This window comes from Pipistrellus kuhlii, unplaced genomic scaffold (assembly GCF_014108245.1).
Source record: "Pipistrellus kuhlii isolate mPipKuh1 unplaced genomic scaffold, mPipKuh1.p scaffold_m20_p_162, whole genome shotgun sequence".
NCBI lineage: Eukaryota > Metazoa > Chordata > Mammalia > Chiroptera > Vespertilionidae > Pipistrellus > Pipistrellus kuhlii.
Window position 1 is genome coordinate 80,019 of NW_023425474.1, and position 21,596 is coordinate 101,614.

Sequence of the window (21,596 nt, forward strand, 5' to 3'; positions counted from 1 at the left end):
GGGAGGTCCTCGCGGCCCCGGGCAGAGGTGCGGGAGGCGGAGGTGCGGGAGGCGACGGAGCGAGGCCGGGGAGCTCCCCGCGACAGCGGCTCGCTGCCCGCGCTCGGACCCGCCGGGGGGCCCCGCGGCCCCATGCTTGTGCCCGGCTCGGCGCGGCCACCCTCGGCGAAGACGCAGGTACGTGCCACCTGCCCCGGAGGCCGGGGGCGGCGGGCGGCGCCGCTGAGGCTCGGAGAGCGGAGCGCCGGGACCGCCCGCGCGGACGGGCACTGGAGACGTAGCGCGGGCGCCAGCCGCGCGGAGGACGCCGCCGTGGGTGCCAGCGTGGGTGCCAGGGGCGGCCTGCGTGCTGCCGGGTCCTCGGGAACGCGCTGGGCGGGGCGGGGTCCCGGGCCTGCCCCGCGCAGTGCCGTGCCCCGGGGTGGTGGCCTGAGAGCCGCCGGGCACTGACAGGACCTCCTCGCCTGGGCGCGCAGCTCTCCCTCCTCCCTGCACAGCTCCTGGGAGGGGCTCCTCTGGTCAGTGTGCCAAGGGCAGTGGGGGTGTCGGGAGGCAGCAATGAAGTGCTGGAGGGATGTCCCACCCTCCGGACCAGAAAGAGGCATCTTTGAAATCCTCACCCATCCCGAACCAGAAGGGGGGGCGGGGGGAGACTTCAGGGGGCAAGTAACAGCTAGGAAAGCCCTGGCCAACCCGCTCTAGCTGGTCTCTGAGGACTGACCATCCTGGCTGCTTCTAGGATGCGGCTGAGCCCCGCAGCATGGCTCGGTGGTTGAGCATCGACCTAGGAACCAGGAGGTCAGGGTTCGATTCTGGTCAGGGCACAGGCCTGGGTTGTGGGCTCCATCCCCAGTGTGGGATGTGCAGGAGGCAGCTGATCCACGATTCTCTCTTATTGATGTTCCTACCTCTCTCTCTCCCTCTCCCTTCCTCTGAAATCAATAACAAATATAAATTTAAAAAAAATAGAATGGGGCTGAGTTGGAGACGCGGGTGATGACCACCTCCCCAGGCATGGGCATGTGAAGGACCCCCAAGTGGGACCCGTAAGTGGGGGGCAGAGAGCTGGCTGAGCCAGGGCTGGGCACCGCACTCCTTTGATGCTGCAGATGCTGCCAAACGAGGAGTCAGCAGGCCTGGAATGAGGGCCGGGCCAGGGCGTCCTTCGAAGTGCAGCATCAGGGCCGGGGCTGAGTCAGGCCTCGGCCAAGACAGGGTGAGGCCCAGCCTGGGGCTCCCAGTCGTCCGTAGGCAGCGCCTTCGAGAAACACACTGAGAGCCCGGCCGGCCGAGAGGTGGAGAACCTGCTCCTCCCGCCACAACCCTGCTCAGCCAGCTCTGCGCGCCCCGCTCTCCGGCAGGTACAGTGAGCCCCTGGGCGGCCCTCAGGCTGCTGCTCTGGGCAGAGGGGGAAGGCGCCCGGGCCGCCTCCGCCGTGGTGGGCTGGGGCTGGGAGCACGCAGGCCTCTCTGCCCTGGCCAGTTGCGGGGCGCAGACCAGCTCAGGGAGCGGGGCCGTCTCCTGGCGTCAGGGCAGGGCTCTCCAAGGGCCGCACAGAGCCCTGTCCTCCCTGAGGAGCTTCCCTGGGAGGTGCGACTGCAATGCACCACTCACATACAAGTCCTCCACGTAATAGTAATGACCGCTTCCGAACTCGGGCGTGTGCCAGGATATCGACATACGCTTTTTTAACCTTCACAACGGGGAGATGGGCATTATTTTGAGGACTGTTAGCCCAGGGACAGAGCCTCAGACTGAAGGTCCCAGGATGAATGCCAGGCAGGGGCATATACCTCAGCTGGAGGCTCCTCCCTGGCCCTGGTCAGGGCTCATGCAAGAGGCTACCAATCGATGTGTCTCTCTCACATCGATGTTTCTCTCTGTCTCTGTCTCTCCCCTTCCCTTCCACTCTCTAAAAATCACTGGGAAAAATATCCTCAGTTGAGGGTTAACAGCAACAACAACAAGAAATACTACCACTAACTATAATGAAAAGTGGAAGCATTCAATATATAATTATTATTATATTAGGAGGCCGGGGTGCATGTCCCCAACCAGGCCTTGGGCAGAGGTCACGGCCAGGGCTAGCCCTCAAGGCCGGGGACAAGCGGGGGCTTGGCTGCAGGAGAAGGAGGCCCCTCGGCCGCCTCGCTGCCAGAGCTGTGCCGGCTCGGCTCCGTCCTGCCAGGATGTCGACGTGCTTTAGTTACCCTCACAACCGGAGGTGTCGGGTTACTAAGCTGACCGTGACTCCCGTTCTGTGGACTCAGTCACTCAGGCCCGAGCCTACTGTCTGTCTCAGGGCCACTGGGAGGGAGGGAAGGGCTGGGAGCCAGGTCTGGGAGCTCGCGGAAAAGGGCTTGGGCTGAAAGTCTGGCGCTGGTCTCTTCTGCTTCTCGCTGTCTGTGCCCTTGAACAGGGGCTGTCGCCTTGAGGTCTTCATCTCAGAAGCAAGGGCCAGCGTTGTGCTGCTCCTTGTCTCTAAGTCTGTGACTGGCGCCTGCTTCTGCGGTGTGCATCCCTTCCAGGTGTTCCACTGGACTCCCCTCCAGTTCCCTCCACAGTGTCCCCCTTCAGAGAGTCCTCTGGGGACGCCTGGCCTGGCCCGGCCCGTCAGGACAGCCCCTTAAAGGGAAGGCCTGTGCCTGCCCCTTTAATCCCCGGCTTGGAGCACAGTGAGTGGAGCTAGCTGCCATGGCTGTGAGGTCAGATAAGGTGCTATATATATCAGTCAGTAACCTGAGCAGGATTACCAGCCCAGAGGCTGCTCCAGCGCCAGGGCTCAGCGCGGCGCTCCGGCCCAGCCAGGAAGGAGAAGCCCCCAGGTCCGGCCCATTGCCCCCAACGCAGGTTAGTAGCTGCCCCTTTAATATCTGAGCTTCACAGGGACACTGAATGGAGGGTCCCCGACTGTTTGGGGGAACATTGGAGAGATGGCCCACCAGGCCTGGTGGGTGCTGTGGGCAAGACCAGAGGCTGGAGGTCAAGGACTAGACAGGATGGAGTCCTGGAGGGAGAGAGAGAAAGCCACCACCTGAGGGGAGGCCCGGGAGTGCAGAGCGCCCCACAGAGGTCGCTGATGGGAACGTGAGGATTTCAATTCGTCTCGGGGGCCCATTTCCGGTGATTTTTCTTCGCCCTGTAGATGCCTACCCTCTCCCAAGCCCAAATGAAAGAATTACCCAATGGGAACACTCCCCTGGGCCCACCCACTCCTTTTCAGCCAGTCAGGATTCTTGCTCTCATCTCAATGTATTTTACCTCTTCTCCCGCCCCTCTCCCAATCCTTGGGCACCTACTGGGAGCCAGAGAGACAGAAATGGCCCCAAGTTCCCTTCCCTGACCCCTGTCACGGCCTGTTCACGATCAGGCACTCCTAGTGGGGCCCTGGCTGCCCCCCTGAGCTAGAGCTCCAGGGAGAGGCTGGGAGGAGCAGCCGGCCGAGGCTCGGGGGCCCTGGGAAGGCCCACGGGTCTCCTGGGGGTGAGCACAGCCTCTTCGCCAAGCCTCACTCCACCTGCGTCTCCACACTCGCCGGACACCCCCGCGTGTGCCCGCCAGTGCCTGGACAGCAGAGAGGGCGGTCAGAGGGGGTGAAGGGAGACGGAGCCCCTCTCGGCCACTTGGCCTTGCGGGTCAGCACACCAGCAGGGCCTCCTGCCCTCACCAGTGGTCCTGGGGCCGGGGTGGCTGGTTCTCATGCACCTGCCCTGGCCACCTGGCGGGGGCGAGCCTGGGTCCTGGGGAGGCCTGCCTTGGGGACCCAGCCTGACTTTCCTTCTGGCAGCGACACGGCCACGGGAGCTGGCATGCCTGCACCCAGATAGCAGGGCACATCTGGGCAGAGCGGGCAGGAAGGCTGCGGGACGTGGGCTGTTCCCAGTCCCCTACCTGGATGCCAGGAGTGCCCGGGATTCCTGGGGAGCGAGTCCTCCCCTGGCCTGGCAGGTTCGGGAGCCTTGCACGTGAGCAACAGGAAATGACAGTACTGATTGCAAGGGGCTGGCTGCCCCTGGGGGATCGGTTTCATCTGAACCCCTGACTCACCTGGCCCGGCCGCCTTGGGGAGTGAGCCAGTGGCAGCAAGGAGGGGGGCTGGAGCACGTCCCTGACCAGGCCGGGGCCGGGGGCCGGCAGGGCTAGCCGGGGGCGGATGCTGGGAAGGAGGCCTCAGCCCATCTCCCGTCTTGCTGCCATCAGCTCGGGTTGCACTGACTGCTCACGCCCCCGCAGAGGCTGCCGCCTCGGCCTTGCTGTGGCCAGACAGTGACTCCTGGAGGCCCCACCCTCGCCCTGTCCCAAGGGCCCCCTCCCTGGGCCAGCTCAGGGAGAGCAGGGGGTAGGGTGAAGTGGGGGCCAAGGGCAGGGCGGCTGTGAGAACGCAGATCCCACCAGCTCTGCCCTCCTCCCAGTGAGACGGGAGCCGTGACCAGCACCTGCTCCTGAGGGCGGAGACCACAGTCTCAGTGGTTGTAAGCGTTCACAACTTCGGGAACCTGAGTGCTGCGTCTCAATGCTCCATTCTTTACACTTCATGTCCATTTGTTTTTAAATTTTTGAATAGAATATTTTAAATTTTAAGTTAATGTAAAAAAATAAATCTTCAAATGATGTTTGTGGCACTTATTCGTCATTATTATTCTTTTAGAGAGGGAGGAGGGGAGAGAGGAAGGGAGAGAGGAGCCTCGATGTGAGAGAAACGATGAGGAGGGAGCATCGCAGAGCCCTGCATCCTGCACTCCCCCGGGGCCGAGCCCAGACGTGTGCCCTGACCAGGAATCAAACTGGTGACTTTTCGGTGCGTCGGACAACACCCAGCCAGCTGAGTCATGCGGCCAGAGCAAGGCAATTACTCTTCCAAAAGAATTCAGGCTTCACGCGGGCGAAGGCTCGGGACGGTCTGAAGGACTGAGAAGAGCCGGGGGCGGCCGGGAGACAGGCGGGGCGAGTGGGTGTGCTCCGCGGGGCCCTGGCCTGGGGGCGCTAGGCTCACCCGCCTCGGGAGGCTGGGGCTCTGCTCAGAGGAGGCTGAGCAGCGGCCGGAGGCGCAGCCTGGGAAGACGCCCTCCTGTCCCAGGCACTTGGGAGCCACATGCCTGTGCTTGCCAGCGCTGGGCACACGGGCGGAGCCAGGCAGCGGGACCCCCCACTGGGCAGGGCGGGGAGGGGTTGCCCCAGCCAATCAGCATGTCTCCCACTGCCCCACGGAAAGGCCATTCTGTCCAGGCTGTTCCTGTGGCAACCAGCCTCCGCGTAGCCCTGTGAGTGCCAGTCCTGCCCCTGGCTTGTGTGGCAAGGATACCACCAGGGCCTGACCTGGTCTCCCACCGAGGTGCGGGATGCAGCCTCCGGGGTCGGCCCTGCCAGGTAATGCTGGGAGGAGCACCCCAACCTGTCTGCTCCCCTGGAAGGTACGCACTGTCTCAAGAGTGAGACAGCAGGGCGGGCGGGCGGGCACCCTCCAGGCCTGGGCCCCAGCAGGAACCCTTTCCCAGACACAGGGACTGTGAGCCAGAGCTCAGCTTCCGACAGTCTGTGTGTGGGAGCAGGAACCCCCCCCCCCCCCCGGGGCAGCTTCCAGGGGTGGGGAGGCCGGCCAGTTGCTTGCCAGGCGGGAAAACCGATTCAGGAGCCCCTCTGGGGCTGAGGCCAGAGGCATGGTTTCCTCCAGGCTGCTCATCAGCTGTCCCAGAGCGTCTGTCTGTCCCTCTGTCCCTGTCTGGGCTGTGCCTAGCTTGGCTGTAGCCCTTCGGCGCCGTCGGCAGCCAGGAGGTCAGGAGCTGGGCGCCGCCCGAGGAGAGCCAGCTCCCTGGACGGTGTGGGGGAGGGAGCCGCCATGGCCGGAGGCAGGGAGCATGGGAGGGGCAGGTCGTATCTGATTGGCAGCTCTGTGTCCTGGAGCCCAGCTCCCGAGACCCGGAGTGTCTTTGACTGTGAATTATTGATGGCGTTCTCATCAATAGTGAAACAGCCCGGCTGGACTGGGCCCGACCCGGCCCCAGGCCCAGCCCCGGGCCGGTCTGTTCCTCCCCAGCCCCCTCAGCTCTCACACTCTTCCTCTCTGCACCCAGAAAGTGAAGTCGGTGCGAGGAAAGCACGCGGTTTCCCAGCCCTGAGTGAGGTCTCCCTCAGCCCCCGTGGGGGTGGGAGCGCGCGGGCCAGCGTGTGCGAGGAAGCTGGGTGCGGCCGGTGGGAGAAAGGAGACGACAGGGTGGCCGATTGGTCAGAGGCAGCCTGGGCTGGAAACTGCTGAACGTTTTCTTCGGGGCCCTGCGAACGTGGCCATCTGTGTGTCCCCTGCACTGGCCCAAGCCTGGCATGGACCGAGCCTCTAGTGCCCTCTGCCAGCTCCTCTCTGCCCTGATGGCTGAGCTACAGGCCTGGCACGCTGCAGGCTGCCTCCTAAGCAACCGATTGTTGCTGCTGCCTCCTCAGCAACCAACCCCCAGGAGCGGGTGCGGGTCACTGGGAGCTGCAGGGAACCGGAGTGCTCAAGGCTGAGGTCAGAAGCCGCTGCAACTGGGAGGGACCCTGCCCTGCCTTAACTTATTCCGGGACAGGCTGCCTGCGGGGGACGGGCAGCAGAGAGATAATAGCTGTCCTGTGGAGGGCTGTCCCTGTCATCCTCACTGACCTCCTCAGGACAGCCCTGTGAGGCAGGGATGATGGCAGTGATGTCACACTCCCTTCACAGGTGAGAACCCTGCGGCTCGGAGGGGTGAAATGACGAGGGCAAATTCCCAGCTAGTCCACCAGAGGGCAGGCTACTCTGCGGGTCCCGGTGGCTCTCCCCGCCCCGAGGGCCCCCGATGGCCCTCAGGAAAGGGTTCCGGTCCTACCTGCTGCTCTCTCAAAGCCTCTGTGCCCTCCGCTCCACTGTAGATAAGCCTGCGCTCTGGGGATGCGGAAGGGACTCTGGGTCCAGAGGGAGCCTGCGTTTGTTTGATGGCGGGGGTGAATCAAGGTCATGTGTAAAGAGCACGGGGCTGGGGAGGCCTGGATTCCCATCCTGGCTCTGCTGGTCTGTGTCCTTCACCGGATCTCCCCGTGAGCGTGCGCCTCCTGCAGTGCGGGGTGTCAGCCTCTAGGGGCACGTGCTCCTCCCCAGGAGCAGCTGGGCATGGCCCTGGCAGGACTCCTGGAGGCCACGGTGCCCTGATCCACTTAGAGCAGGAGACAGCTCAGGGCAGCCGGTGTCAGGGAAGGGCTGGGGTGGAGCGTGGGGACCCCTCCTGGCCACCTGCCCACTCCTCCCCTCCCCCACCCCCTTGGCTCCCCTCACGAGCTGCTTTTCATCACCGGGAATCTGATCCAAGGATCCTCTGGTCTTTCTGGCTCAGCAGACTGATTCCAGACTCCCACTCACTCGCCCCATGAGTCAGACAGGAGGGGGATGGTCCTAGCTCTTGCACTGTCCATCCTGAGGGCGAGGAGCCCAGGAGGCGGGCTGGGGCCCGGCTGGGTTGTGTGTGGTTGGAGGCTGGGGGAGAGGGCAGCTCCTGCTGGCATGTTGGCGTTGTGAGGGGGGCACTCTGGGACGCCAGGAGGTGCTGAGACTGACTGCCCTGGTTCCTCTGTGCCCTCCCTGAAGTGTGAATGGCTGAGTGTGTGCAGGCCTGCATGCCCACATGTGTGTGCACTGTGCAGAGGCACATTGCTCAGTGGCAGGCCAGCCTCTTGTGGAAAGGGACCGTGTGGTCCCTAGTTGAGATCCAGGGTTCGGAGGTGGAGGGTGGGGGAGCAGGAATGCTGGGAGCCGGCCCCTGGCAGGGCCCTCTGACAATCTGTCCTTGTCTTCCAGCCCATGAGGCTCCCGGGCCCCACTGAGCACAGCCCTGAAGGATGTCCCAGCTCTCCTCCACGCTGAAGCGCTACACGGACTCGGCCCGCTACGCAGACCCCCCTTACGCCAAGGCAGGCTATGGCTCCTATACTCCCTCCTCCTACGGTGCCACCCTGGCTGCCTCCTTCCTGGAGAAGGAGAAGCGGGGTTTCAAGCCGGGCCCCCCAGCCAGCTTCCTTGCCCGGCCCAGTACCTATGGCCCTTCCTCCATCCTGGACTACGACAGGGGCCGCCCCCTGCTGCGGTCAGACGTCCTCGGGGCCGGTAAGAGGGCAGAGAGCCACGCGCGGGGCCTGGAGCGGCCGGCAGGGAGCGGCCTCAGCGGGGGCAGCGGATTCCCATATGGAGTGACCAGCAGCTCCCTCGGCTACCTGCCCATGAGTGCCCGCAGCCAGGGGCTGCCCCTGACGCAGAAGAAGTCCAGCAGTCAGCTCGACCTGGCCAGGGACTTCTCCAGCCTTCGGGCCTCGGAGAGCTACCGCCTGGACCCCGGGCCCCTGGGCCGCAGCCCCGGGCTGGCCCGCACCCGCCGGGAGCTGTGTGCCCTGCAGGGCCTCTACCAGGCGGCCAGCCGCTCGGAGTACCTGGCCGACTACCTGGAGAACTACGGGCGCAAGGGCGGCACCCCTCAGCTGCCTGCCCAGGCCCCTCCCTCGCGAGCTTCTGAAGTCCTCAGCCCCACCTTCCGACCCAGCGGCCGGTACACTCTGTGGGAGAAGGGGAAAGGCCTGGCCCCCGGACCCAGCCGCAGCAGCTCCCCAGGGCGGGACACCATGGTGAGTTGGCCCCTGGGGTCCCAGGGAGGCTCGGGAGGGGCCCCTTCTGGGGAAGAGCCAGGCTGCAGGAAGGATTTCCTCTAATGCTGATCCAGGCAGAGGGCTTCTCCCCAAGCCTCCTGGCCAGCCGCTGCTCCCGCCTCCCTGGTGGGGCCCAGCCAAGCAGGGCCGGTGCCCCGATGGCTCCGGGCCTGCTCCGAGGCTTCTTGTTTCCCCGGGAAACCCACTGAGGACCTGGGCACATGAGGACAGTCCAGCAGTGCTCCCGGCAATACTCAGAGACCCCCACACACCCCACAGTTCTTACCCGCAGGCCGGCCCCCTCCTGTGCGGTGCTGAGGTCCCAGGCCACCTGGTCTCTCATGTCTGGGCTCTCCCAGCCCGGAGGCCTGGTCACTGGGTGAGGGGTTCTCCACTGATGGACACCAGCTGGCTCAGGGCCAGGCGCCTGGACAGACGTCTATCTCCTGTGTCTTCAGAAACATTCTTGTCTCTGGCTTTAGACAAGCTGATGCCTCTGATTCTAGCCTCCCTGTCCCAGTGAGGACAGGGCTCTCCTGGAGACTGAGTGAGGTGGCAGCGTCTCCCTCGCATCTAATCCCTGAACACCCCTTCCTTGGGGCACAGACTTCATTCAGTCTTGTCTGTGGCCGTTGGTAACCTATTAAGTGGCAAGTGCTCTGGGGATGAGAAAGAAATGATGTCTCTAGACCCCTCAGCATGTCCCTAGAGCAGCACAGAACTCAGCTGATTGCATGGATAGAGGGAGAGTGAGTGGATGAGTGGACAGATGGATGGATGGGTGGGTGGGTGGATAGATGGATGGGTGGATGGGTGGATGGGTGGATGGATGGATGGATGGATGGATAGATGGGTGGGTGTGTGGATGGATGGATGGGTGGAGGGATGGGTAGATGGGTGGGTGGATGGATGAGTGGATGGATGGATGGATGGATGGATGGATGGATGGATGGGTGTGTGGATGGATGGATGGATGGATAGATGGATGGATAGGTGGAAAGAAGGAAAGGAAAGGAAAGGAAAGGAAAGGAAAGGAAAGGAAAGGAAAGGAAAGGAAAGGAAAGGAAGGAAGGAAGGAGTATGGATAGATAGGTGGGTAGATAGGAAGGAAGACAAGAAGATGGAAGATAGATAGATGGGTGGATGAATGGATGGATGGATGGATGGATGGATAGGTGGGAAGGAAGGAAGGAATATGGATAGATGGGTGGGTGGGTGGGTGGATGGATGGGTAGATGGGTGGATGGATGGATGGATGGATGGGTAGGTGGATGGATGGGTGGGTGGATGGATGGATGGATGGATGGGGAGGATGGGTGGGTAGATGGATGGGTAGATGAATGGGTGGGTGGGTGGGTGGATGAGTGGATGGATGGATGCATAGATGGATGGATAGGTGGGTAGGTGGATGGGTGAACAGATGGACAGGCTAGCATAAAGGAAGGAGAGTTAGGTGTTGTGACTCCTTTATGTGCTCAGCCCATATTCCTAGGACATGTGCCTTCTTTTACACTATTGCTGTGTCACAGTAAGAAATACTGAAGTTGTTTTAAAATCTGATCCTCTGCCTCAGTCCTAAACCCAGTTAGAACTTTCTGCCGGGTTGTTTTGGTTCATTAGGTGGGACACCACAGTCCTGTCCCCACCAAAATGAAGTGCTTAGGGTTTGGGGTTTTTTTAGTGATGAGAAGGGACTTCTGTCATGTTGGTTTCTAGTGTATGAAATACTGTCTGCTATGTTCTGTATTTTTGTATTTTTTAATTAACTTATGGAAAGTTGTCAGTAAAGCCTTTGTCAGGGGATGGGTTTTTTAAAAAGATTGCTTCAAGTTCAAAAACCAAAAGAGAAAGGCTGCTGAGCGGGCTTGTCAGATAAATGGAACGGGAGTGCAGCTCAGGGCTGGGCTTCGGGCCACAAAGCGTGGAAGCACCACGGTCTAGAGGACAACTTTGCTAACCTGACTAGAGAGTCTTGGCCCCGAGGCGTCTGAGGGGCCAAGGGAGATCCAGAAGCCGGTGCTGCGGGCCGGTGCTGCGCGGGCTGGGCGGAGGAGTGGGACATGGCAGACTGCCGAGGAGACAGAGGGGAGCGCTCAGAGGACAGCCGCTGGGGGGAGTGTGTCTCTTGGCTGGCACTGCCCCTCAGGGGTGACGTGGAGGGGCCCAAGTTCCCTGAGGTTAAGCCTCCAGGCTGGTGCCTACGAGTCTACCCGCGCTCAGATGTTCAGCCGCCTATAGGCACCAGAGACTGGGGCCCAGCACTGCCTCTCCAGGAGGAAGGACAGCCCCTCAGCCCATCGGGAGGGAGCAGCATCTCCTGCTCTGGGGTGCGAACACTGGGCTCTGCCTCCTTCCCACACAGACACCCCCACCCTCGCAGAAGTCCGCGCCCTCCCGTCAGCCCAAGCAGACGCCAGGCCCCCTCACCCAGGCCAGGCTGAGGGAGGTGCTGGGAGAGGGCCTCAGGGGAGTGGCCAGTTGCCCTGGGGCACACTTAGACACCCCAATAGCCCTCCTTGCTCCAGAACACCTTACAGCCCCCAGCAGTGTCAGCCATGCCCTGCGGAGCCAGTGCCCACGCGGAGCCCAAGGAGGTGCTGCAGCCAGGAGAGCGGTGTGTGAGGCCTGGCTCCCCCTCTCCTCGCTGCTCAGCCTGCACTTTGCTGAGATGAGAACAGCCCGTCAGGGGGCTGGGCCGCCATTTCTAAACCGTTTCTGTGCGCATCTGCCCTGGCCGCCCTTCGCAGTCACACAGTGCAGGCGCTCAGCTCCTAGCGGTTGGCCCGGAGAAGCGCCTCACCTGCGCCTGTCTCCTAGGCACAGACTGTCTGTCTTGACTAGTCGTAGGCTGTGTAGGAAAGGCCTGGCGTGTAGCGGGTGTGCAGGGGGGCATGAGCTGTGTGAGCTGGTGCCGGCCCCAGGGCATTCACATGTAACGGAGGGGTAAGTCCTTTTTATTTAATGCTAGAGGCCCAGTGCATGAAATTTGTGCATGGGGTTGGGGGGTGTCCCTCAGCCCAGACTGGACCCTTCGAGGGATGTTAAACTGCCTGTCGGACATCCCTCTCACAAGCCAGGACGGCTGGCTCCCAACTGCTCGCCTGCCTGCCTTCCTGATTGCCCCTAACCGCTTCTGACTGCCGGCCTGATGACCCCCTCACCAATCCCATGCCAGCCTGATTGATGTCTAACTGCTCCCCTGCCAGCCTGTTTGCCCCCAACTTCCCTCCTCTGCAGGCCTGGACATCCCTAACTGCCCTCCCCTGCAGGTTTGATCGCCTCCAATTGTCCTCCCTTCAGACCTGGTCCCTCTCAACTGCCTTCTCTTGCAGGCCTGGTCCTCCCCTGCTGGCCATCTTGTGGTGGCCATCTTGTGTCCACTTGGGGGCAGAATATTTGACCACATGGGGGCAGCCATCTTGTGTGTTGGGGTGATGCTCTATTCAGGGGTGTCAAACTCAATCAGAGAAGGGGCCAAAATCTAAAATCCAGCCTAAATCGCGGGCCGAATGGTTTACTGAACAGTCATAAACTGTCATTGTGATGGAAACGCAGCGGAGTGCAGTGATGACAGCGCGGTGCCGGCCACATTGCAAGGCCTGGCGGGACGGATTTGGCCCGCGGGCCTTGTGTTTGACACATGTGCTCTATCTGCATATTACTCTTTTATTAGATAGGATAGAGGCCTGGTGCATGGGTGGGGGCCAGCTGGTTTGCCCTGAAGGATGTTCCGGATCAGGGTGGGGTTCTTTTGGGGTGTGGGGTGGCCTAGTGAGGGTCCTGTGGTGGTTTGCAGGCCGGCCACGCCCCCCGGCGACCCGGGAGGCCCTGGTATCTGGGGTTTATTCACCTTCTACAACTGAAACTTTGTAGCCTGGACCGGAGCCAAGCCGCCTGCTCACTCGTGGCTGCCGCCATTTCTGTTTGGATTTTTGTATCTTCTACAATTTAAACTTTGTAGCCTGGAGTGGAGGCCTAGGCCGGCCAGGGTGTGTGGAAAGCTTGGCTGCCTCCATTGAAACCCAAGCCTCTCAACTGCTCTGTGGCTGCAGCCATCTTGGTTGGAATTAATTTGCGTACTCGCTCTGATTGGCTGGTGGTGGTTAATTTGCATATTACTCTTTTATTAGGTGGGATTTTAATTGATTTCAGAGAGGAAGAGAGAAGGAGAGAGATAAAATCATCAATGATGAAAGAATCATTGACCTGCACACCCCTCAACTGGGGATCAAGCCCACAACCCAGGCATGTGCCATAACCAGGAATCAAACCCTGACCTCCTGGTTCTTAGGTCAGCACTCCACCACTGAGCCACCCCAGTCGAGTTGGGTGGGAAATTAGTTCTTAAAATAGTTGCAATAGGATGCAGCCCTCGTTGTTTCCAGGTGTCCTGGGGGATGGGAGAGGGCGTGGCCAGGATGGGCTGCGGCTGCTGGAAGCAGCATTTGCCTCTTTACCTTGACATCCCTCATCTGAGCTCTGCTCCCTCACTCATGAAAGGGCGGCCACACGCCCACCCGCCTCACAGGGATGCCCCGGAGCTGGTGTGGAGGGGTGAAGCCACTGCGATGTCGGGGAGTCCCTGCAAACTTTGGGGGAAGGGACAGGGGTCGCTCTACACCAGGTGGCCTTGCAGAGACGCTGGAGCCCAAGTACCCAATCTGGTCTGCCCCCCTCCCCTTCCCCAGCCCACTCCTGTCCCTGGGCCCAAGGACATGCTGTTCCTGCTGAGCCCTGCCAGGACTGCTTTCACCCCACAATCCGTCCTAATCCTCCTCCTCCCCACCCCGCCAACTGCTCCCTGCCGCCCTGGCCTTCTGCCTGCAGCCTCAGCCCTGCCTGCTCCCTGCCCTGCCTTGCCCTGCCGCTCTCCGGTCCCCAGGAAGAGTGGGGGGCGGGGGCAGGCCCTCCAGAGCAGTCGGCAGGCCAGGCACCTGCTGTTCTGTGCAGAGCGGGGCGAGGCTGGGATCCTGGCCCGCCTGTCTGCCCCGCTCCCGTGCCTCTGCCCTGGACCTGCCGCTAGAGCCAGAGGTCTGGGCCCTAAGGCCTGGCCCCGTGGTGTCCCCGGACTGTCTGTCCCCGGACTGCCGGCTCATCTCTTGAAGCTCCGGGTCCCAGATGTGGGGTGGCAGGCAGATTATGTAAGCTGAGGTCATGTGATTTGTCTCCCGTGGGACTTTGGACCTGCCTGCTGCCTGCAGTGGGGAGGGTGGGGGGTGTCCTCCACAAGCAGCAGTTAGGGAGACGGGGACCACCAGGCTCCCGAGGGAGGGGGGGACCACCTCCTTGCTGTTCTGGGCTCGCTATGCCTCAGCCTGCCCTCAGCCTGTCGGCGCCCTGAGGGGCTGGACTCGCTGAGGCTTGAGTGTGTGCTGTCAGCATGGGAAGCCACTCGGAGGGGACCGGAGCCAGGGGGCAGGGCCGGCTGCGGAGAAAGGGCAGGCGGCTCGTGGTTTGTGGTCAGAGCCTGCAGGACATGCGGTCATTCCTGGAAGGCCGGCTGTGGCTGTGGCTGTGGCCTGGCAGTGGCCCGGTGCGGCCTTGCCCAGCTGTCTCCCCATCGGTGCCCAGCCCCATCCTCCCTGCCTCCTCCCTCACCCTGCCCGGGGTGGCCGTGGTGTGGGTGGAGCTCCACCAGGCAGAAGTTAGTCTGGCCTGGCCACGGTCCCTCCCAGGCGCCACTCCGCTGCCATGGGTGTAGAACTGAAGGTCATGTTCAGGGCCGGCGCTGTACAGCGAACCCTGCACCCTCTGACCGCGATGGAGACATAAACCGGTGCCCTGGACCAGCCACTTGCGGCTCAAGAGCCGCGGTTTGCCACTCTGTTGACTAATGAGTTTGCCGACCACTGCCCTAGACAGAGTTCAAGCAAGAGAGGGAAATGTGTGGGCCTCGGGGATCTGGCCGGTCCAGGCCAGGCTGCCGAGGCTCCAGGCGCAGCTGGTGGCCTCCGGGGTGTGAGCTTCCCACTGGCCTTCCCTTCCCAGGGCACCTGTGGCTGACAGCCAGCCCAGCAAGGACCCGGAACCCCACCACCCGCCAGCCTCCAGCTGCCGGGCAGGCAGCGAGAGCAGCGGCTGTGCGGGAGCCGGCCGGCCTGGCCCTGCCGGGGCCTGAGCTGTGCTTCCGAGCCCTGGCCCGCTGCCCACTGAGGCCGGCGGAGCAGCCACGCTCCGTCTTCATGTACTTTTATGTTTCTCTCTTCTCTTGGCCGGCCGCCTCCTGCACACCACACTGGGGAGGTGCCCACAACCCGGGAACTGAACCGTGACCTCCTGGTTCACAGGCCGATGCCCAGGCCTGAGCCAGGCTGGCGGGCGCGCGCTCAGTCTTGCCCTCACGGAGCTACCTCTGACTGACTGTGTCCCATGCGCAGGGAGGACCGGAGGGAGAACACTGTGCTGCCGGGGCAGGCAGCCTGAGCGCCAGCCCGGGTCCCCCAAGTCAGGCGGCCAGAGCCAGATTCAGGCCAGGAGACTAGCCCCTCAGGACCCGCGGGGACCCTCCCAATACCGAACCCGGCGCAGCCCCTCGCGGAATGGCGTCCTGCCGGAGGCTGTGGCAGGACGGGCACCTATGTCGCTCCTCTCACCGGACCCGGCGTAGCGCCCTGCACTCTGCAAATTCAAGCTGTGCTTTTTGAAACTTTCTGACACTTTTTTTTTTAAGCTTGAGGTTAGTTGAGTCCATGGGTGTGAAACCCAGAGATATAGGAGGCTGGCTTTACCTCTTCCACTTTCAGAAATGGCCCTGGCCCTGGCTGGTGTGGTTCAGTGGTTAGAACACATCATCTTGGACACCAAAGGGTTCCATTCCTGATCAGTCGGGGCAAGTGTTCCCCTCTCTGTCCCTCCTTCTCCCTCTTCTCCCTCACTCTTCCTCCCTCTTGCTCTAGAATTAATGAGAAGTGTCCTCACGGAGGGTTAAGAAGTGGCACTAAAGAGAGAGGGTCTCCAGGGGGTGTGGCTAGTCCAAGAATGAGCCTCAGTTCTCTGTTGGTGTGCAGACCTGCTTAGCAAGATGGCTCTGTGTGAATTCTCTCCCCTCCTCTGAGCCTTCTCATGGCTCCCAGGTGAAGGTTTCCCACCTGTCCCCGATGCACCCACCCTCGCCACCACCCTCTGCCCGGGGGAGGGGAGGAGCGTCTGGCAGGAGGCAGTGCCGTCCTAGGTGGAGCAGGCCCAGAGCAGCCCCCCATTCCACATGCAAACTCAGACCCACCCGCCAGCGGAGGCTGGGGGACTCCCAGGAGCCCTGCAGAGCCTGGCCGGGCCCCTGGCGGAGATGAGAGCGCCGTTTACTAAGAACCCACAGCCCTGTCTTTGAGGTGCTTTCCTGATGGCACCATCACCCAGCCAGACAGTCCGCAGTCTGACACCACAGCAAAGATAGGTACGGGGGACACCCCAGCAGCGCAGGGCGGATGCCAGCAGACCGCGGGGCCCTTGCGGGGTGGGGAGCCCATCGGGAGGCTTTGGAGAAAGGAGCCGTCAGCCGGCCAGGAAGGCCAGGCGCCGTCTCCGGAGTGAGCTGAGTTTTGCTGCAGAGCAGGCCCGGCTCCAAAGCCCCAGCTGACAGGCATTAGTGCTGCCCTCACGCAGTCCCGGCTCTCAGCTCAGGGCCGTGTCTGAGGCAGAGGCCGCGCACTGCGCACTGTCATGACGGTGTCGCCTGCGTGGTTTAGTAAAGCGTCGGCCAGCCCCTGGCCTCCCGGAAGCACGCGCTCAGGCGGGTGGTTCCCACGGGAGAAGGCCGGGGCTGGCAGAGAAAGGAGAGCGGGCTGGTGGTGACCGGCGGGGGCAGGACCGCCCAGCTCCGCCAGGAGAGCCGCAGGAGACGCGACGTGATCACACGCCAGCTAGGCTGCGGGCTGTGGGTAAAGCAGGGCCACTGAGGGAGCTCAGAGACTGGAGACCACCCTCTCAACGTCAGCACCCTCTTTTTTTCTTCTTTTCTTTTAATATAATATATTTGATTGTTTTTTTACAGAGAAGAGGAGAAAGGGATAGAGAGCTAGAAATGTCGATGAGAGAGAAACATCGACCAGCTGCCTCTTGTACAACCCCTACCGGGCATGTGCCCGCAACCAATGTACATGCCCTTGACCGGAATCGAACCCGGGACTTTTCAGTCCACAGGCCGATGCTCTATCCACTGAGCTAAACCGGTTTTGGCCAGCACCCTCTTTTATCACCAAGTGGAAGCTCTGCAGGTCCTGCTTCCTGCTGCCCCCCCACCCCACATCCATTGGTTTGAAACTGCTGCTTTGGGGGTGGCCCAGGGTGCAGCCACGCGTGTCATGCACACGGTCCTCACAACTGTAATCCTGTGTGCATGTGCGTGTGCACGTGCGGTGGGGCCTGCGGGAGGAACAGGGCCGCTGGCCTCCGGAGTATTGGAGATGCTAAAAATAGAGGCTAAAAATAGCCGGCCAGGCAAGCTGTCTCTAAGCAGATTCCGTGGGTCCTGGATAGGTAAAGGGGTGGAGCACCGAGAAGACACCAGCCCCCTGACCTTCCCGTGCAGCCACGCTGGGGGTCAGCGTGGCACCCTCCCACGATAGCCGGGCACCCCACCTCCAAAAAACAGTCAGAGATTGAGGTTCTGGGAGAAGAGGAGGTGAGTAATGGCGTGGAAGAGCCCAGAAAGGGCTCTCTCCTCTGGGCTTAGAGAACATGGCCTTGGCCTCTCCATCCGGGGCCAATCTGGGCTGGAGGGCGGGGCCCCGGCCAGGGCTCCCGGACCTCACCGCCGGGTGCCGGGCTCCAAGAGGGCGTGAGCGCGCCCCTCCCCCGGCTGTACAGCGCTGGGCGAGCGCGCGCTCCGGGAAGACGGTCCAGAAGGCCCCCCCCCCCCCCGCCCGCCCAGTGCCTCCGTCCGTCGGGGCCGCGGCCTCCAGGCCAGTTTCCTGAGGCCCTCCCGCAGGCGGCGCGGGCTCGGCCTCCGCCCTCCCGGCGGGTCTCCGGGGGCGGGGCGGGGCGGGGCGGGGCGGGGCGCTGACGTCGCGGCGCGGGAGCCGCGGGCGGGCGGGAGCCGCGGGCCGCCGGGCGTTGGGCCGCGCGCCCGGAGGTTGGGCAGGAGCGCGGGCGGGCGGCGCCGCAGCGGTTACCGGGCGGCGGACGGTCCGGGCGGCCGCCGGCGGGCGTCGGGCGGTGGGACCGCGCGGTGCCCCCCGCGCCCCGGCCCCGCTGCGCGGGCGGCGCCAGCATGCGCACCTCCTACACCGTGACGCTGCCCGAGGGAGCCCCCGCCGCCCTCCCCGCCCTGGCGCAGGAGCTGCGGCCGCGCTCCCCGCTCTCCCCGTCGCTGCTGCTCTCCACCTTCGTGGGGCTCCTGCTCAACAAGGCCAAGGTAGGCCGCGGCCGCCGCCGCGCCCCGCCCCAGGTGATGCCTGCCCGCAGCCCCTCCCCCGCACTGTGGGCAGGTGGGGCCGGCGCAGGAATGCGTAACCTTGGCTGCTTTCCGCCCGCCAGGGCCCTGGTGGCGGCTCTGGTCTCCGGTTACGACTCAGGCCGAAAGGGCGCCAGGAAGGCTGGTGGGAAAGCTCCCCCAGCCCGCCCCCCACCACACACACACACACAGGCTGACCCCACGGGCGGCCCCCTCCCGGAGGCTTGGCAAGGGCCGTGGGCCGTGGAGGGCAGAAGAGGTGCAGCCCGCTCTTCCCGGTTCTGCTCAGCGGCACTGGGTCCCTCAGGGAGGCAGGCACCGAGAGAAGCTGGGGGTAAAGGTGGGCATGCCCACCTTGGGGAGGAGGAGAGCCAGAGCTTGACAGGTCTTACGTAACAGGCAGCCGCCCCTTTGGCCGTGCGCCCACTGCCCCTGCCAGGGCCACGCTGGGCTCAGGACGCCCGCTGAGCCCAGAGCTCGGGAAGGAAGCTGGAAAGCCCTTCCCTGGGGTCTTGCGGGGGGAGACAACCCTCAAGCTGCCTCCCCTACTTGGTCCCTATGCCCAGCTCTCACCTGCCGCACCCTGCGCCATCGCTGGAGGGCGAACCAGGCCTGTGTCCTGGCCTGGAAGCGTGGCCCTGCTGTCCAACTAGGTTTGCCTGATGCACACTCTGCACGTGAGCTCCCGAGTGCCCGGCCCGCCGGAGTCCTCTCCTGGCCAGTCCGCTGGGCAGGGGCTCCCAGCCCTGAGGCCCAGCTTCTCCCCGCAGCGGCCGGGCGGGTGGTTTCCCGCGGGGAAGGTCACTCCCGGGACCTGTGCTTCTCTGCGGGCGGAGATCTTCCCTCCCCGCGCCCCGGCTGCTGGTGGCTGCTGGTGGCTGAGGATGTCTGGCTGCGCGCACAGCAGGCGCCTCCTGCAGACGGACCCGGGCACCCCGCCCGGGTTCAGACAGAGATGCTGTGTCTGCTTCCTTCGGCCCTCCCCCCAACGCCGCTGTTCACCGCCTTCTACACAGAGCCCTTAGAAATTGGCATGTGGTTGTGAATTCAGAAAACTTTATTGTTTCCAAAATATATATTTTTTTTTCTCATTTTAGAGAGAGAGAGGGAGAAAGAGATAGCAACATCAGTGATGAAAGAGAATCTTGGATCAACTGCCTCCCGCACACCCCACACTGAGTCCGCAACCCGGGCCTGTGCCCTGACCAGAATCAAACCACTGAGCACACCAGCCAGGCTGAACTCAGGAAGTCAGAGAAAGGCAGAGCACCTCCCCCCATATCCCACCCTCTCCCCAAAAAACAAGTCCTCACAGCACCTTAACGGAACTTCTCCCGGCACCAGGCATTAGCAGGACGAGTTCCTCAAGAACAGTCACTGGCCTGGCTAGTGTGGCTCAGTGGACAGAGCGTCGGCCTGCAGAGTGAAGGTCCCGGGTTTGATTCCGGTCAGGGAATAGGCCTGGGTTGTGGGCTCGATCCCCAGAGAGGAGGCAGCCCATCAATGATCCTCTCATCACTGATGTCTCTCTCTCCCTCTCCCTTCTGCTCTGAAACCAATAAAAACTTAACAGAGGGAGTCACCGGGCGACGCCAGCCTCTTCCTGACCTTCCCTCCGCCCGGCCTCGTGAGGGAGCCTCCCGGGCCTCTGCCGCCGTCCCTGCCCCAGGGGCCGCTTCTCAGCGGAGGGCCTGCGGCCGTGGAGGGCGCCAGGGCAGGCACTGCCTGGCGGCCTGTGTGGCAGGCGTGGGCTGCGGCGCGGGGGGAGCAGCGGTGCCACGGCGGTGAGGCTCGGGCCGCGCTCAGGATGCGCGCTGAGGGGGCGGCCTGTGGGCCCGGGGCCTCCCCAGGACGTCCCAGCACGGCCGGCGGGCTCTGTCCCAGGCGCGCCCGGTGGGCCTCTTCGGAACCTCGGGTTCAGACGGCAGATGCTGTGTCTGGGGCCGGGGACAGCTCGTCCTCACGAATGCTGCCCCTCGTGCTGCGAGGGCTTTTCTCTCGGGCCGCGCCGCCTCCCCTCCGGCCTGTCCTTCCCTGCCCCCTGGTGAGGCCCGACAGCTGGCGAGGGTGCTGCCTGTGGCTGGCGGGTCCCTCCTGGGAAAGCCCTTCAGCCCGCCCTCCTGGGGTGCTGTCAGCACAGGGCATCGCTATTGTATTTGTGTCTTCTTTTTAATTCTCACCCAGGGACGTTCTTCGAGAGGGAGAGGGAGGGAGGGAGGGAGGAAGGGAGGGAGGGCAGTTGTCCACCACCCTCGAGGACTGAGCCCACTACCTGCTAAGTGCCCTGACTGGGAAGCGAGCCCACGGCCTCTGGCGTCCGGAATGCGTAGTTTCAGCTGAGTTATTCTGGCTCCTGTCCCATCAGGGTGAGCTGGTTGAGCACTCGGGGGGTGAGGAGGGGGGCGCGCAGGCTCATCTGCAGACGGCTTCTCTAACCTTTGGAGCCTGAAGGCCTTCTAACTCCTTGGAGGCAGGGCCAGAACTAGCCTGGGCCTGGACACACCTTGCGCAGAGCCCTCCCCGCACCTGTTCTCTCTGACCTCCCCACCTCCCCAAGGGCAAGGGCAAGAGCGGCACCTGCAGGCAGCTGGTGCCTCCGCGGCCGCAGCCTCCAGCACAAGGCCGCCCTGCCGCCCTGGGGCTGGTGGGCAGGACAGGCCGCCCGGCCCAGCTCCCCGGAAAGACTCCAGCCTCTGGCCGTTCACTGTAGCAGGCCGGCTTGATATCGCCCCCCTCCCCAGACCTACGTTCAGTTCCGATGTTTTTCTCATTGAGCTTCTCCTTGTGGTGCCCTCTGACAGCTGCTTCCTGCACCAGGGACAGGTCTCTGAGCCAGTGTCTGGATTGGGGACCTGAAGTTTCTTGTAACCAGGACTCAAATATGTCCCCAAATATATGAATTCTTACTCTCCGGTTCAACCTCCAGCCTCTAGTATGGCAGAGAATGGAGAGTAACATAAGCCCTGGCTGGTGTGGCTCAGTGGATAGAGCGTCGGCCTGTGGACAGAAGGGTCCCAGGTGTGATTCAGGTCAAGGGCACATGCCCGGATGGCAGGCTCCATCCCCAGTGGGGGGCATGCAGGAGGCAGCTGGTCAATGATTCTCTCTCATCATCTATGTTCCTCTTTCTTTCTCTCCCTCTCTGAATTCAATAAAATGCTTTTTCTAAAAAACAAAAAACAAAAAAATGTCCCTTTAAGATGGGGGGCAGGTAAAGAAAGCGAAGTCCTAGGCTATCGCTGGGCCCTGAAAAGGCCGGCGTCCCCAAGCCTCTTGCCAGGAGGTGATGACGCTGGAGCGGCCTGGCGTGCCCGCCGGCCGCCTCACCGCCTGCCCCTCGCTTGCAGAACTCCAAGAGCGCCCAGGGTCTGGTCGGCCTGCGCAACCTTGGGAACACGGTGAGTCCTCCGGCCACGCCCGCTCTTCCATGGGACCCCTGCCCGCCGCCCGCCCCTTCCTCACACCCTCTGGGCCGGCACCACCTGGGCTCGCCCCGCCCCATCACACCAGGGAGGAGCTGGAGGCGGAGGGAGGGCGGGCGCCGCAGGCGGGGCCACGGCGGAGC

The 21,596-nt window shown here is 63.1% G+C and overlaps 1 protein-coding gene and 1 long non-coding RNA gene across 3 annotated transcripts in view; one reads left to right on the forward strand and one right to left on the reverse strand.

Moving 5' to 3' along the window:
* USP2 (ubiquitin specific peptidase 2) overlaps positions 1-21,596 on the forward strand; it is a 25,478-nt gene continuing 3,882 nt past the window's right edge. Inside the window, exons 1-3 of one of the 2 annotated variants that reach the window (XM_045582460.1) lie at positions 1-177; positions 7,802-8,619; positions 21,379-21,429. In XM_045582460.1, the coding sequence (XP_045438416.1) occupies positions 7,843-8,619; positions 21,379-21,429 (828 nt within the window). In that variant the 5' untranslated portion in view covers positions 1-177; positions 7,802-7,842. Of the gene's footprint in view, positions 178-7,801; positions 8,620-17,726; positions 17,993-21,378; positions 21,430-21,596 lie in introns of those variants that run through there. The other variant, XM_036440165.2, reaches the window with a different exon arrangement.
* Positions 19,366-21,596, reverse strand: part of LOC123652457 — a 22,023-nt gene continuing 19,792 nt past the window's right edge. The window contains exon 3 of the long non-coding RNA XR_006741809.1: positions 19,366-20,564. This is a non-coding gene — a long non-coding RNA (uncharacterized LOC123652457). The remainder of the gene's footprint in view (positions 20,565-21,596) is intronic.